At 45.9% G+C, this 14,479-nt stretch overlaps 1 protein-coding gene across 6 annotated transcripts in view; it reads left to right on the forward strand.

Moving 5' to 3' along the window:
• CYFIP2 (cytoplasmic FMR1 interacting protein 2) overlaps window positions 1-14,479 on the forward strand; it is a 129,119-nt gene that overhangs the window by 86,702 nt on the left and 27,938 nt on the right. For all 6 annotated transcript variants that reach the window (XM_040443222.1, XM_040443238.1, XM_040443231.1 and 3 more), the window contains 3 exons: window positions 2,577-2,720; window positions 4,187-4,277; window positions 5,625-5,755. In XM_040443222.1, coding sequence (XP_040299156.1) covers window positions 2,577-2,720; window positions 4,187-4,277; window positions 5,625-5,755 — 366 coding nt within the window. The remainder of the gene's footprint in view (window positions 1-2,576; window positions 2,721-4,186; window positions 4,278-5,624; window positions 5,756-14,479) is intronic.

Here is a 14,479-nt window from a genome sequence, read left to right on the forward strand (position 1 = left end):
AGAAAGAAAGAAAGAAAGAAAGAAAGAAAGAAAGAAAGAAAGAAAAGGAAGAAAGAAAGAAAAGGAAGAAAGAAAGAAAAGGAAGAAAGAAAGAAAAGGAAGAAAGAAAGAGGAAGAGAGAGAGGGTGGGAGGAAGGGAGGAAGAGAGAGAGAGAAAGGAAGAAAAGAAAAGAAAACAAGCTCTCTCATTTGTCTTCTTACAAGAGCATTAATCCCATTCGTGAGGATTCCACCCTCATGACTTTATCTCCCAAAGGTCCCACCATCACAACAGGAGGTAGGATTTCATATGAATTTTGAGGGGATACAACCATTCAGTCCATAACATCCACAGACCATAAGTGTACATACAGTTTCATGAGTTTTCACAAATGTATACATCTGTGTAGTCAGCAACCCAAGCAGCATGTAGGGCATTTCCATCATCTAGATAATTCTCTCCTGCCCCTTTCTCATCAATCTCCCTCCTCAATAGAGGTCAGCCATGGTTTGTTTGGTGTTTGCTGGATACTCCTCATCCCTAGGCTGGAAACAAGAGAATACAGAATAGGACTTTGATAACAGGGCCAGAGCTAAGATGCACTCACTCAGGAGAATGAATGCCTCCCTCACCTCACCCTGTCCCAGCCCTGTTGTACAGAGTGGCCTGTTACAGAGTCACTAAAATAGTTTTTACTTTCATACACAGAAAACTATATGGCCCAACCTGGTTCTGTGGTTGACTGAATCAAACTCAACTCTCAACCATTCATACGAATACTTCCAGTGTTTATTGATCATTGACTTTGGTGAACATCATGCTTTCCAATCAATTATATTTCCCTCCCTACATAAACCATTCCTGCCTCATAACTTTTAGAAATCTCTAGTAGCTACATAAAAGATATCCCTCCCCCAGGTTCCAGTAGAATTTGTGACAGCACATCCATGCTGGGTACAGAGTGCTGCTCCTTCTCACGTTCCAAGCCTCACCGTATGTCGGCATTACCTTACCGAACGAGCTATTGTATTAGTCATCCTGCTGGATGCGGGGGTGTTCTCATTCCTCACGAATTCTTATTATCAGTGGGTACTCTAATGGTGTTCTTCATGTATCTTTGTTATTAGAGAGTACTATAATTGTGATGCTTGTTGTGTGAAGTTTGGAATTCATTTATCGTAGAACATACTTACTGTAGAGCCTGGGCTGAACATAATTAAATCTTCCTTCAGTGGCTCCAAAGGGAGTTGAGAATCTCGCAGCCCTCCAGAAGCATCACTACAGTTCCTATTTAATTCATGTAGAATTTCTAATTAGCTAACTAATGTTGAATTTCCGCTAATAAAATATCAGATGTGGTCTTTACATAATTGCATGTTCCATGGGTATTAGATTTTTACAATTCCAGGTAGGAGACTACACTCAGAACTAAGCTTTGAAATGATGTCTTTTCTAAAAAACTGGGTATGGTTTCTAATAGAACTCAGCCCCTCCAAAGTCCATGATAATATATAGAGGTGAAGGACATGGGCTTTGGAATCAGATCTATCTGGATTCGGGTCACAGCTCAGTTACCTCAGGACCGTGTGACCTTGAGCAAGCTCCTTATCCCCTTGAACCTCAGTCCCGTCATCTGTGAAACGGGGCTACGAACTGTATGTTTGTTGTGAAGGTTAATCAAGAATGCACATGGAGGGCTTCACAAAGCCTGCCATGAGGCGTACCACAGGTCGCGGCATTTCAAGAACAAAGTCAACAATAACTCTACAGTCTCACCAACCAAGTGAGACCAATTGGAAGCCCTATATATATTTGGTCACACATTCCCAGACAGAAAGAGATCTTAAACAAATTGCACTAATTCAGTGAAGGTGTCACTTGGAGTCCAGAGGGCGGAGGCAGCCAGTCGGTGGCCAGGACTCTGGGCCCCCCACCCAGCAGCCAAACACAGCGACTCTGTGTTGGTCTGTTTCACACACTGGCCCCCGTGACACTTTTCATTTGGACTGCCACTTGAAAAGTTATGAAACCACTGATTTAATCCAACACTCTAATTTTGTAGATGAAGAAACTGAGGTTCCAAAAAGGGTAGGTGATCCCCATGCATTCAACACAGGTGTCCTGACCCCCGGATTGTCTGTTCCCGAGACCCCACCCCATTATAAATGGAGACAACAAAGAGTAGAAAACAACAGGAAGATGCTACTGAGTTTCCACACAGTTCTTCCAGCCAGTTTCTAGGACCAGAAATATCCCTAGAAAAACAAAACCATCTGTTGTACCCCCACCCCATGGCTGTTTGTCAGAGTCCTTCCTGGTTTGTGAGTGGCAGGAGCGTCTGTAAAAAAAGGTTCTCACCTGAAAGTCCTTTCTCCACTTCTGCTGGGGAACCACTGCTCACCTAGTGGCCTTCATGCCACCCTGTGGTCTCTCCGTGACCATCTTCTTGCAGACGTATTCACAGGGGTCCTCAGTGAGAGATCACAGATAATGTCAGGTCTTCATCCCTTTCAGCAGCAAAACATCTCTCTCCAGGACTCATGCCAGCATCTTTTATTTCCTAGCCTCTTACTCTGCCACATCCTCTGTTTTCCAGCCTCTCAACATTGCCTACAGCCACATCTACAGCTCCTACAGGAACTTTGTCGGGCCCCCTCATTTCAAGACCATCTGTAGACTCCTGGGTTACCAGGGCATCGCCGTGGTCATGGAGGAACTGCTGAAGATCGTCAAGAGTTTGGTAAGGAGGGGCCTCCATGAGTCCTGGTACACGCCTTCAGCTCTGTCTGTAGGAATCACCCCGGGGAATCCTGTGCCCTTATCCCTGGGTTCCTCTTATGTAGCACTCTGTAACATTTCTGTGTACCTTCTGACGCCATGGCTTTCCCTCTCACTTTCTGACCCAGAGCTTACTCACTGTACTTGATAAATGAACTCAGCAATCCTGATGTTGACCTTTAGGGCCTGCAAATTACTGCTCACACTCTCCACCTATGCAGTGTTTTTGAACTTGAGCGTGAAAACTCCATGGCACATGTGCTGCCATTTTCCCCTCCTGTGCTCACGGCACACATCTCTAATCAATCACCATGCTTCTTCCCCTTGGGATTTCTTGCTAAACACTTGCAACACTGCACTAGCCTCAAAGGGAATTCTGTATCCGATTTCATGTGATCATCCAAAGCTCCATTTACTTCCCCATGACACGCTGAAGTAAAGCTGAAACACTTAAACAAGATTTTCCTGAAATTTTGAGATGACAAGAGAGAAGTAGCTAAAGTAATGAGTAGCGACGCCAGAAATAGGAAGCAGGATTCGCCTGCTCACCGCTCCTCTGCTGACAGCTGTGTAGAGCCACGAGTTGTTACAGATTGTGACACTAAATCCAGAGTTAAACAGGAAAATATAATGGGTTAAAGATGTCTGCCTTGGACATAGGAGGGATAAATGTGCAATGTATTTTCTGTGTTTAAATTAGCTAATGTGTCTGTCTCTACAGCTCCCTGGCCCATACCATTTTAGCTCTTAATCTGGATCTCATATAAACACCTCAATCCCAGGAAAGGCCCATACTTTGAAATTGCCCTCCTGGAAGTGTATATTCCCAAGGGACTAATGAGACAGCTCCCTTTTCTGTCTCATAAAGGCCGGTTTTTTGTTATTAAAGAGAATAGGGCTGTGCCCCCACATTTAGGAGAGAAACTACTCCCTCCTCTCAGGGAGCAGTGCCTTACTGGCCTAGGCAGCTCCAACTGCTATAACAAAATAACACAGACCGGGTGGCTTAAACAACAAATGTTGATTTTTCACAGTTCTGGAGGCTGGAAGTCCAAGGTCAGGGTGCCAGCATGGGCGGGTTCTAGCGAGGACCCTCCTCCTAGTGTTCAGATGCCTGCCTTCTCATTGTGTCCCTACATGACAGAGAGCAAGCTCACCTGTCTCTTGTCTCTTCTTATAAGGGCACTAATCCCATCATGAAGCTCCACTCCCAAGACTTCATTACCTCCCAAAGGCCCCAATGCCACACGCCATCACACTGGGGGATGGAGTTTCAATATAGGAACTTTGGGGAGACACATTCAGTCCATAGCACTTACCCACAGGCCACAACAGAACCCTGTACACCCCCGGAGCCCAGCATTTAGTCCAGAGTTACACATAGACAGCAGTGATGGATTATTCACTCATTTTGCCCTCTTTTGTCAGCTCCAAGGAACCATTCTCCAGTACGTGAAGACACTGATCGAGGTGATGCCTAAGATATGCCGCTTGCCCCGACACGAGTATGGCTCCCCAGGTTGGTGATGGGGAGCCAGGGGCAGGAGGTAGTGATGGGAGAGTAATCCAGGCCCACCCTGTGGTGGTCAGGGGCCCTGGCCATCTACCTGGAAAGGTTTGCTTCTCTAACAGGCCCACAAGCTGGCCCAGCACTGGGTTAGCATCCTACCTCCTCCATTAGCTAGATAGCCTTGAAGCATCTATAATCCCTCTGGGCAGTAGCATCATCTTCCCCAGTGAAGGTAAAGGATGCCTATTGGGCCTGCCTCCACAGGACTGCTGGGGAGCTAGGGAGGACAGCAGCTGTAGAGCATTTACAGCCTACTTGTAAAGGTCTTTTCTAACTCAGCACCTCCAGGATCCCTTCCTCCATTTGCCCATTGGAGGACGCAGGTGCTGCAGGTGGTGATACAAGTGACATTTCTAAGGTGAGTCAGGAAACAGGAGTTTTGCCAGTCTGCCTCTGAGCAGAGAAATCATTCTTTCCTTCCCTAATAGTGAATGGCACAGGGACTGAATCTGGGGAATGGGAATCGGGAAAGGTGGAGACTGTGAGTTTGGCACCTGGTGTTTTTTCCTAAAAACCAAGCTGTCAGGTGCTGAGTGTGTGTGATTCAGAGTAGAAAAGGGCTTGGGGACACCTACATGGCTCAGTCGGTTAAGCGTCTGATTCTTGATTTCAGCTCAGGTCATGATCTCATGGTTCTTGAGTTCGAGCCCCACGTTGGGCTCTGCTCTGACAGTGTAGAGTCAGCTTGAGATTTCCTCTCTCTCTCTCTCTCAAAAAATAAATAAACCGAAAGAAAGAAAGAAAGAAAGAAAGAAAGAAAGAAAGAAAGAAAGAAAGAAAGAAAGAAAGAAAAGAAAAAGAAAAAGAAAAGGGCTTGCCCTCGGAAGCTCTGGTTTTCAATCATAGGTGCCCCACTTACTAGCTGTGTGACTATGGGCCTGCCACTTACCCTCTCTGACCATAATCTAAAAATAAAAGTAATAGTGCCCTTCATGGTATTGTTGTATTAAATGAGATGTTGTAGATAAAGTGCTTAGCACAATACCTTGCCCTTATAAATAAGTGTTAATTCCTGTTATTAAGAATTCAGACAACTTTTTGGAGGGACTGGGAGAGATTCAGGGATGCTGTATTTGCGTATGTTTGTTTTGTTCCAAAAAAGATTTGAGCCAGCCTCCTGAGTTTTCTTTAGTACTGAGCCCTGAAAGAAATCTCACCCCTGGCCCACATGTAGAGAGATAGGGGTTTGGTTTTTCGCCGTCCCACTCAGGTCTGGGCTGTTGCTCTGTTGGCCCTTCCCATCATCCTGCCTGAGCAGGGTCAGTTTCCCACTAACTGTCTGCCTTCATTCCCCAGGGATCCTGGAGTTCTTCCACCACCAGCTGAAGGACATCATTGAGTATGCAGAGCTCAAAACAGATGTGTTCCAGAGCCTGAGGGAGGTGGGCAATGCCATCCTGTTCTGCCTGCTCATAGAGCAAGCTCTGGTGAGTCCTGAGCCCAAAGAAATTGGAGCGTCTCCCGGCTGGAAGGGACCCCCAGCCCAGCCAGAGACTCGAGGCCCCCCAGGGTATCCTGCTCAGCAGGCCCTGCAGCATAGACTCGTGTTGTCTATGCTGGGGTGGGGTATGTGTTACAAATCTGTTCCGCTCTCAGGCAGCTCTGACCATTTGAACCCTAGGAGGAACGCAGGCCCTGGAGTTAGACCTGGATTCCTGTCCCAGCGCCACCTTCACTAGCTGCAGGATCCCAGCAATTCATCCGAGGCTTAGTTTTCCATCTATTCATTAAACAAATAACAACTGCTTGGCCGCCACAGGCCGGGCACTGCACTGGGGGGTGGAGTCATCGTCAGCCCCTGCCCTGTGTCCTGGACAGTGGCAGGGAGACTCACACTGAGCCATGTATTCACACAGAAATGCTGTGCATACATTGCAGCAATGCTCGGAGGGAGGAGCGCAGGGTTTTGTGGGAACACAAAACAGAACCTGGTGTGGTCTTGGGGAGAGAGGGAGGACTTCCCTTAGGGGGTGACCAGGAGAATGGTCAGGAATTGGCCTGCTGAAGAACCAGGAATCGTGGTCCAGGCTGAGGGGAGAGCACATAGTGCTCTCTTCCTTTGGTGTGATGGGAGACGGCCACGCTAACCCACAGGGTAGTTTAGAGGCTGAGAGGAGACAAAACATGCAAAGTGCACACAGTAAGAACTAAATAACTGGTGGTAGTTAGCAGGATGAGCATAGGCTCCCCTCCCCATACTCCCACTTCCCAGGACCACACAGACCCAGGGCACCTTTTAGCTGCCTGACCATTCGGCAGTCCCCACCGGCCCTTGTGGCTTGGTCACAGAGGCTGCCTGCCTCCTTCCCATTCTCGCCAACACTCGGTGCTACCTGCTCCTCTGTGTGTGGGGTCCACAGCCCTCCAGCCACGGGGCCACGGATGCAGTGGAGTAGTGGAAGGAAAGGGAGAGGGGTGTCACTCTGAGGATGCATCATCTCAGCCTGGGAAGATCTCTCAGCCTCTGTGCACTCATACAGCACAGGGGTATGGAGAGCCCGTTCATTGCTGACTGCAGTTCTAGGTTGTGGGTGAATAGCCTTCATTAAGAGAGGCAGATTATGACCATCCAAAGATTGTGAAGGCAGAGGGTGGTACATGCTGTGAGGGCATAAAAGGGAAACCGGGATATAGCGCGATGGTGGTCGGGAGGGATATGCTGATTTCAGAGAGGGTAGAGCTTGATATTTGTAAGAAAGAAAAAAACCTGGAATGAGCTGGAATGGAGGGGCACAGGGGACAAGATAGGAGCAGAGGAGGGAGGAACAGGTGGCAGTCCTGGGTAGGAATTCGTTGAAGTGTTGTGAAATGGAGAGTGAGGCAGAGGGTCTGATTTACTCTTGGGAAAGGCCCTTTGGGCCTTGGGAGAAGAACCAGCCATAAACATGCTGCAGCTGTTTGCAGCTACCCAGCTCAGGGTTCGTCCTGGAGGCAGAAGCACATGGAGAGGGGAGGGAAAGGAAGGCACTAGGGAGGAGACATAACAGGGGTAGAGTGAGATGAAAAGCTCGGAATAAGAACCCTAGTGATCCCTGCCTCTAACAGTCCCGTGTGACCCAGAGCGAGCCAGTTCACTCCACGTCTGAGGTCCCCACCTCTACAACGAGGACGTGTCCTATCTGTTCTCTCAGACCCTTCCCCGCGGAGAGGCTCAGAAACGCACACGGTTTTGCTCTCCCTCCATAAGGAGTAATTGCCTCTCTGTTCCCCTTTAAATAGACTCTTGAGACAGCTAAGTGTTCCTCTTTATGGTAACAGGTTTTGAACACGGTTCAGTGGCCTGTGTTGCCATGGCAACTTAGCCTTCAGAAGTCACAGGGATGAGTAGGAAACACAGTTCTGTTCAAGGCTTCAGGAAGATGAGGAGAGGCTCCAGGGGCACCAGGAGGGGTGGAGGTGGGGGAGGGCTGGCCCCTGAAGCCTCAGGCCTATGTGTCTCCTGTTAGCACCTTCTTTCATGAGGAGTTGTGACCCGAGAGCACCAATTAAGTTTCCCCTAAGAAGCAGACTATTGATGGGACTATAAGGACAGGGAAAATTTTTCTCAGGCAGCCGTGCCAAGGTGGTCACTTGCATATATCACTGAAGACAAGAGGATACTCAGGATAAAAGACCTTCAGAGCTGAGAGAGACCTTAACAGTATATGTCCCTACTCCTCTATTCATGAGGCAGGAAGTGGGGAACCAGAGAGGGGAGCTGGTCTCCTGAGGTCTCATGGCACATCAGCAGCAGAGGTGAAAGAAGGAAAGCACAGGTTTCCAGCACCGACTCCAGTCCTGGCGGAGGCCAACAGAGCAAGAATCAGGGCCCCCACAAACCTCTGTGCTACGCTTTCTACTTAGACAACTGGGGGAATCCCCAGGCCAACATAGTACTTTCTGAGATTAGAATGAGGCATGAGCTTTCTGGAGCCTTTGTGTTTACAGAACTGAAATAAAATAAATATTTAAATGACATATCAATTGTTCTAATTAAAGAACAATTATCAAAAAAAGAAAGGGAGGGAAGGTGGAAGGGAGGGCCCTTAATGGCCATCCACAGAGGACCTTCTCTTCTTGTGGAGGACTCTGAAGAGTTACAAAGAATAAGGTGTATGTACCCACATAGAAAATGTTGAAAGACACAATGCTGAGTGAGAAAAAGCAAGTCCCAGCACAAGACACATATTATGATGCCATATATATAAAATAAACAAAAAAGAGGGTGGTGCCTGGGTGGCTCAGTCAGTTAAGCTTCTGCCTCTTGACCTCAGCTCAGGTCTTGATTTCAGGGTTGTAAGTTCAAGCCCTGCATTGGCTTAAAAAAAATTAAAATAAACAAAAAAATAAAACCCACAAAATATAGTGCATTGAAAAAAAAAATCTAGGGAAAAAAAGCATATCAGATAGTTCAGCTATTTTCTCCATGTATCAGGGAGTAAACTAGGATTAGAGGTCAACAGGGACTTTAATTTTATCTGGAAGGTCTAATGTTTTGCAAGGAAAGTATTTTCAAGTATTACTATTGAACTAAAAATTAATTTAAAGAATACAAATAGTACCTAATAGTTGTAGGTTAATAATAACAGAAAAACTGGAAGAATATTGAAAAATACAAAGTAGGAAGTCTTTTGCTTGTTTATCTTGTGTTGTCTTTTTCTGATAGATTTGTAGTTTCTGGTTGTGGGTTCCATGTTGAAATATATGCTGCAAATACCTTCTTTCATTCTGTGCCTTGTGTTTTTGTTTCTAACAGGTTATTAATATATCATTAATGTGTAGGAAGAGGGGATATAAGTTGAAAAGATTAACTACTTGTCTAAAGGTATACCTTTTCTCTTTAAGTTAGGTGCTTATAAATATTTCTCCAAATTCAGGGTGCAATATTAGTATAGAAACCCCTACACCTGTGGAGCAGGTTGCTTGCTTGGTGTTTTTAATTAAGGTCTAACATACATGGAGTAACATACAGAATATGCAGAATTCTCACCATATAGACAAAGTGAATCATCCATGTTACTGTGGGTGGGCATTTGGGTTGTTTACAGCATGATGCTGTAACAAATGAAGACACCATGAACGTTCTTGCACATTTCTGTTGGTGGATCTGTGCTCTCATTTTTATTAGGTAAATTTACTAGTAGTAGAGTAGCTAGGTCAACGTGTAGATCAATGTTTAGTTTTAGGAGCTACTGCCAAACTGTTTTACAAAGTGGTTGTGAGAGTTTATTCACTCATTCAGCAGTGTAGGAGAGTTTTAATTTCTTGACATCCTCAGGAGCATTTGGAGTTGTCTTGTCTTTTCAATGAAAGCCGTTCCATCATGGTATCTCATGATGGTTTTGATCTCCCTGCTGACCACTGATGCTGGGCCTCTTTCCATAAGGTAGAGCCATTTGGACAGCCTTTTTTGCAAAAGGCGGTTCAATATTTTTGCCTGTTTTTAAATTAAGCCCTCTTTTCCATATTTATTTGTACTTATTATTGATATATTGTGGACCCATAAATGGCAAATACATTTCTTTGGCTTGTCTTTTGGTAAACAGAAGTTCTTAAGGCTTGGTGTATTTACCATTTCTTCCCCCATGTGTTTGGTGCTTTTGTGACTTGTCTTAAAAAAATCTTTCCTACTCTACAATCATGAAGATGTATTATCTTCTAAAAGTTTAGAGTTTTAGCCTTTTGAGGCTTAACAGACCATTAAGTCTGTTGTTCACTTGGAGTTGATGTGTGTGTTTAGTGGGAGGTAGAAATCCATTTTCATTTCTTCCCGATTATCCCAGCAGCATTGACTGAAAAGACCTTCTTCTCCCTGCTCTGCAACGGCAATGCCACATGCGTCATTGATCAAGTGCCCACAAAGGGTCTAGTGGTGGCAGGCTCTGAAATATTTGTTGAGTCTACCCTGAAATGAATCGGCATTCGTTAGGCATCTATTTATAAGTCCTGTTATTTTTTTTTCATTTTTTTAATGTTTATTTATTTTTGAGAGACAGAGAAAGACAGAATGCGAGCAGGGGAGGGGCAGAGAAAGAGGGAGACACAGACTCCAAAGCAGACTACAGGCTCTGAGCTGTCAGCACAGAGCCTGATGCAGGGCTCGAACTGACAAACCGTGAGATCATGACCTGAGCTGAAGTCAGACGCTCACCTGACTGAGCCACCCAGGCACCCCAGTCCTGTTATGTTTTTAAAGGAAATTCTGTTAGTATCTCCTACCTAGTATCTAGTAACTAGTGTCACCTACCCTGGGAAATCAGAAGATTGTCATTAAGGAAATATTCCATAGTAACCAAGTTTTTTCTCAAATTTTGTATGGTGTTTGAGCCATCAGCCCATTGTTCATTATGCTGACACACACCAGAAGAGGGCCCTGTTTGTTCATGTGAAAGAGGGAAAGCCTGGTCCCTGGGAAGAAGACAGCCTGTCTGTCTGCCTCTCTGCCTTTTATGGCAGGACCTCCCATCGTCTGGGACTTAAGAGTATTCCCTGCCTTGAGCTCTGTTTATTTCTTCTTTCCTCCTTATAGTCAGAGTGGACCACAGTCAGAGTCTGGGCAGTCATTGCTCCTCTTACAGGAGGCCTTGGGCCCAAACTCATAGAACTGGGTGCCATGCAGGGTGGGTTTCACAATCTCAGCACCACTGGGATTACCCTTTGTTGTAGGGGCCCGTCCTATGCATTGTAGGGTGTTGAGCGGCACCTCTGGGCTCTAGCCTGTCTCTAGATGCTAGTAACACCCTTCCCAGTTGTGACAACCAAAAAGGTCTCCAGATACTGCCTCATATTCCTTGAGAGGACAAAACCTCCCCCTATTGAGAAACACTGATTTAGTGCAATCCCACATTTTGCAGATAGGAAGCCAAGGCCCCAAGAGGGAGATGACTTTCCCAGGGTTAAACTAGTGCAGGAGCTGGGGTGAGAACCCAGGATCCTTACAGTTAGCATGCTCAGGGACAGAGGACTGCTCTACAAAGCCTCACAGATGATGCTGTTGGCTTTGGTTTGGGTTTTAGTTCCAGCTCCACGTCAGGATCCCACGTTAGATCCTGCTTCCACTTTATCGTCCTTTCTCTTTAATTTTGTTTTTCTTATTGCATAACTTAAATAAATTCATTGCCAGAAAACCCAGAGAAACAGAAAGAAGAAAACAAAAACCACATTGCTGCACGAAGAGAGCCACTGTTCATGCTCTGAAGGATATCCTTGCAGATGTTTGTATGTTCCAGCATATCAATATTAAATTTTTTCATTGTTTTTTTTTTTTTTTTTACTTTGTTTAGTTATAAAAGTCATGCTCACCAAGCTGAGAAGAGTGGTGACCCGCATGGAGTGTGGTGGGGCAGGCGATCTTCCACTTTTTACTTTACGTTCTAAGTTATTGTACAAATTTAGTGCACTAAACACTTTTTGTTCCCCCCCCCCCCCCGGAGAGGAGGTCCTCACACACTTAGCAGATGTACACAATCCTGATACACGAGAAGTAAAAAAGCAAATGCCTGCCCTTCACTGTCCATCTTAGACCTTGGCTCCATATCCCCACCTGTTCTTGATCCAGAGTTCTTTTTGCCATCACCCTGAGTAACAACCCCTCTGGCTACTCAGGAGTCACGATCTGTCCCTACATCCAGGCACCACTGAGCAGCACTCCTTGGCCCTTCTGCAAGCAGCATGTCCTCCAACCCAGACCCAGAACTCAGTGGTGTTCCAGATTGAAAATGAGTCAAGCTTTGTGGAAAGAGGGCACCTCGACTCCCAATAGTACCTCTACATGCTTTCTGGTTTTTAAGTATTTTTACATCCTTTCAGACACATCCCAGTCTGGAAACCAAACCTGCTACCCTCATCGATATATGAGGTACGGAGCAAACATGTTCTGACTGCTGAGAGTCAGGGAGTCTGCAGACCTGACTGAGAGCCCCCCATTGGCCAGGCGGTCAGTGTGTGGGACTCCAAGATCATTGGACACAATCCCTTCCCTACTGACACTGTTCACAGTCAATACCCTCAGTCTGCAGCGGAGGAGTGTTAGCCCTTCAGGGGGTAGGCAGAATGATCGCATAGCTTTTAACTATTTACTTACTCAAAAAATGAGAAAGGAACTAAGCCCTCCTGTTTATTAACACAGTGTTCCAGAGTTGATCACATAAATACATGTCAGTGGAGACGTTTGCTCAAAATTATACAAATGGAAGCTTATGGTCCAAAAGGTTTGGAGACCACCAGCCAAGATCCACAACAACAGAGTGAAAAGGGGTATAAAATAATGGAATCAGAGAGGAGGGGATGCCAGGACAGATTTCCTGGTTGAGGGTCATTTTTGTATCCTCAGCACGTCAATACAGGCCTATCAACTATGTCCTATATGATGAGGGGAGGGACATATCAGCTGAGTTCTAGGTGAGGATTAGAAACATACCTTTTTATTCTCTAAAATCTTCCAAGATGATGCCATTCCATTTGAGCGAGAGGCTGCCAGTCACCTTAATCCAAAGCCACCTCAGTCCTGGAAACATGTGGCACTTGTATCATCAGCCTGGGCCAGTAATTGCCCAGAAACCAGAGCCTTGGCTTTTCAGTTTTGCACTGATGACTCTCCCAAGAGGAGACCCCAGTGGATGGAAGGCCTAGATGCTGAGGGTTTGGGAGTCAAAATGCAGTTTGCTTTCCTGGGTGTTATTGGAGGGCAGACACCTGCAGACGTCCAGGAGGTGGTGTAGTGGTCCCAGCCGCAGCCCCTCATTGCTGTCGCTCAGAAAACTCCTAAACATCCATGCTGGTACTTCACCCGGCCCCAAGGTGGCCCTGGCTAAAATACCAGGCCAAAAGCTCCACACCTGATTCCAGTGTGCCGCCAGGGTGGAGAGCCCCTGATCTAGAAGGAGTCTTCTTAACTAGTGCTTCCAGAGGCTAGTCACTGATGTGTTGTCACATTTCTTGCTCTATCTACAGACCACTGGTTGTATTGTTTACAACATATTTTTATTTAAATTAACTTACTTTTTAACTTAAATTTATTTTTAAAGTGGGGCACCTGGGTGGTGCAGCCAGTTAAGCATCTGACTTCAGCTCAGGTCAGGATCTCATGGTTTGTGGGTTCAAGTCCCGCATCAGGCTCTATGCTGAAAGCTCAGAGCCTGGAGCCTGCTTCAGATTCTGTGTCTCCCTCTCTCTCTGCTCCTCCCCCACTCATGCTCTGTCTCTCTCTCCTTCAAAAATAAATAAACATTAAAAAAAGTTTTAATTATTTTAAAAGGAAACTGTATATCACTTCCATTAAACAAAATCATTATCTCTTGCCATCATTGGAAAGCAACCAGAGGGACACCTGGGTGGCTCAATTAGTTAAGCGTCAGACATCTGATTTCAGCTCAGAGAGTGATCTTGCAGTTTGCGAGTTCAAGCCCCACATCAGGCTCCGGGCTAACAGCTTGGGATTCTCTCCCTCTCTCTCTGCTCCTCACCCGCTCATGCACATGCTCGCTCTCTCAATCTCTCTCTCTCTCTCTCTTGCAAAATAAATAAAGAAAGAAAAAAAAGCAACCAGAATAATGAATTCAATCAAAATACAACAAAGTAATGTAATCCCAGCTGCCGTCTGCCCAGACGTCTGAGCCCGGGGCCAGCCGTGTTAAAAATGGAGTTTAGCAAATGTTAGAGAGGTTTGAGATATGCTGGATCTAAATGAGAGACTTTCTTACAAAGTTGTCAAAAAGACTGCTAGGGAACTGAGAGGAAAGTAGGTTTCCCTCTGTGACCCACTATTGTTAAATATCACTTCCCTGCCTCTACAATTCCCACCTTTTAGGAAATGCCTGCCTTGGGAGACGTTGATGTGCACTTGAGGGGAAGGGAAAACTACTTTTTAAGCTAGTTTCTTGGCTATAGATCTTTCCCAGCTGACCAGACATGGCTCTGGTCCGGAATAATAATCATTTTTCCCCCTGACAATTCAGGGGGCAGGGGAAAGAGTTGAGGTGAGACACGGTGATACATAGCATTGTTCAAGTGAGGCTCAGATTGGTGGGGAAGGACCACACACACATGCAGACCCAGACACGCAGAATCAGATAAGATTACGGATTTATTTAGGCAGGTTTACAAAGAACTCCTGGAAGTGAGGGCCCCACGGCACAAGAGCAGTTGGAATATGTCACAGTTGAACTTTCCAC

The sequence above is a fragment of the Herpailurus yagouaroundi genome, unplaced genomic scaffold, assembly GCF_014898765.1.
Source record: "Herpailurus yagouaroundi ecotype Mexico unplaced genomic scaffold, PumYag 29, whole genome shotgun sequence".
NCBI lineage: Eukaryota > Metazoa > Chordata > Mammalia > Carnivora > Felidae > Herpailurus > Herpailurus yagouaroundi.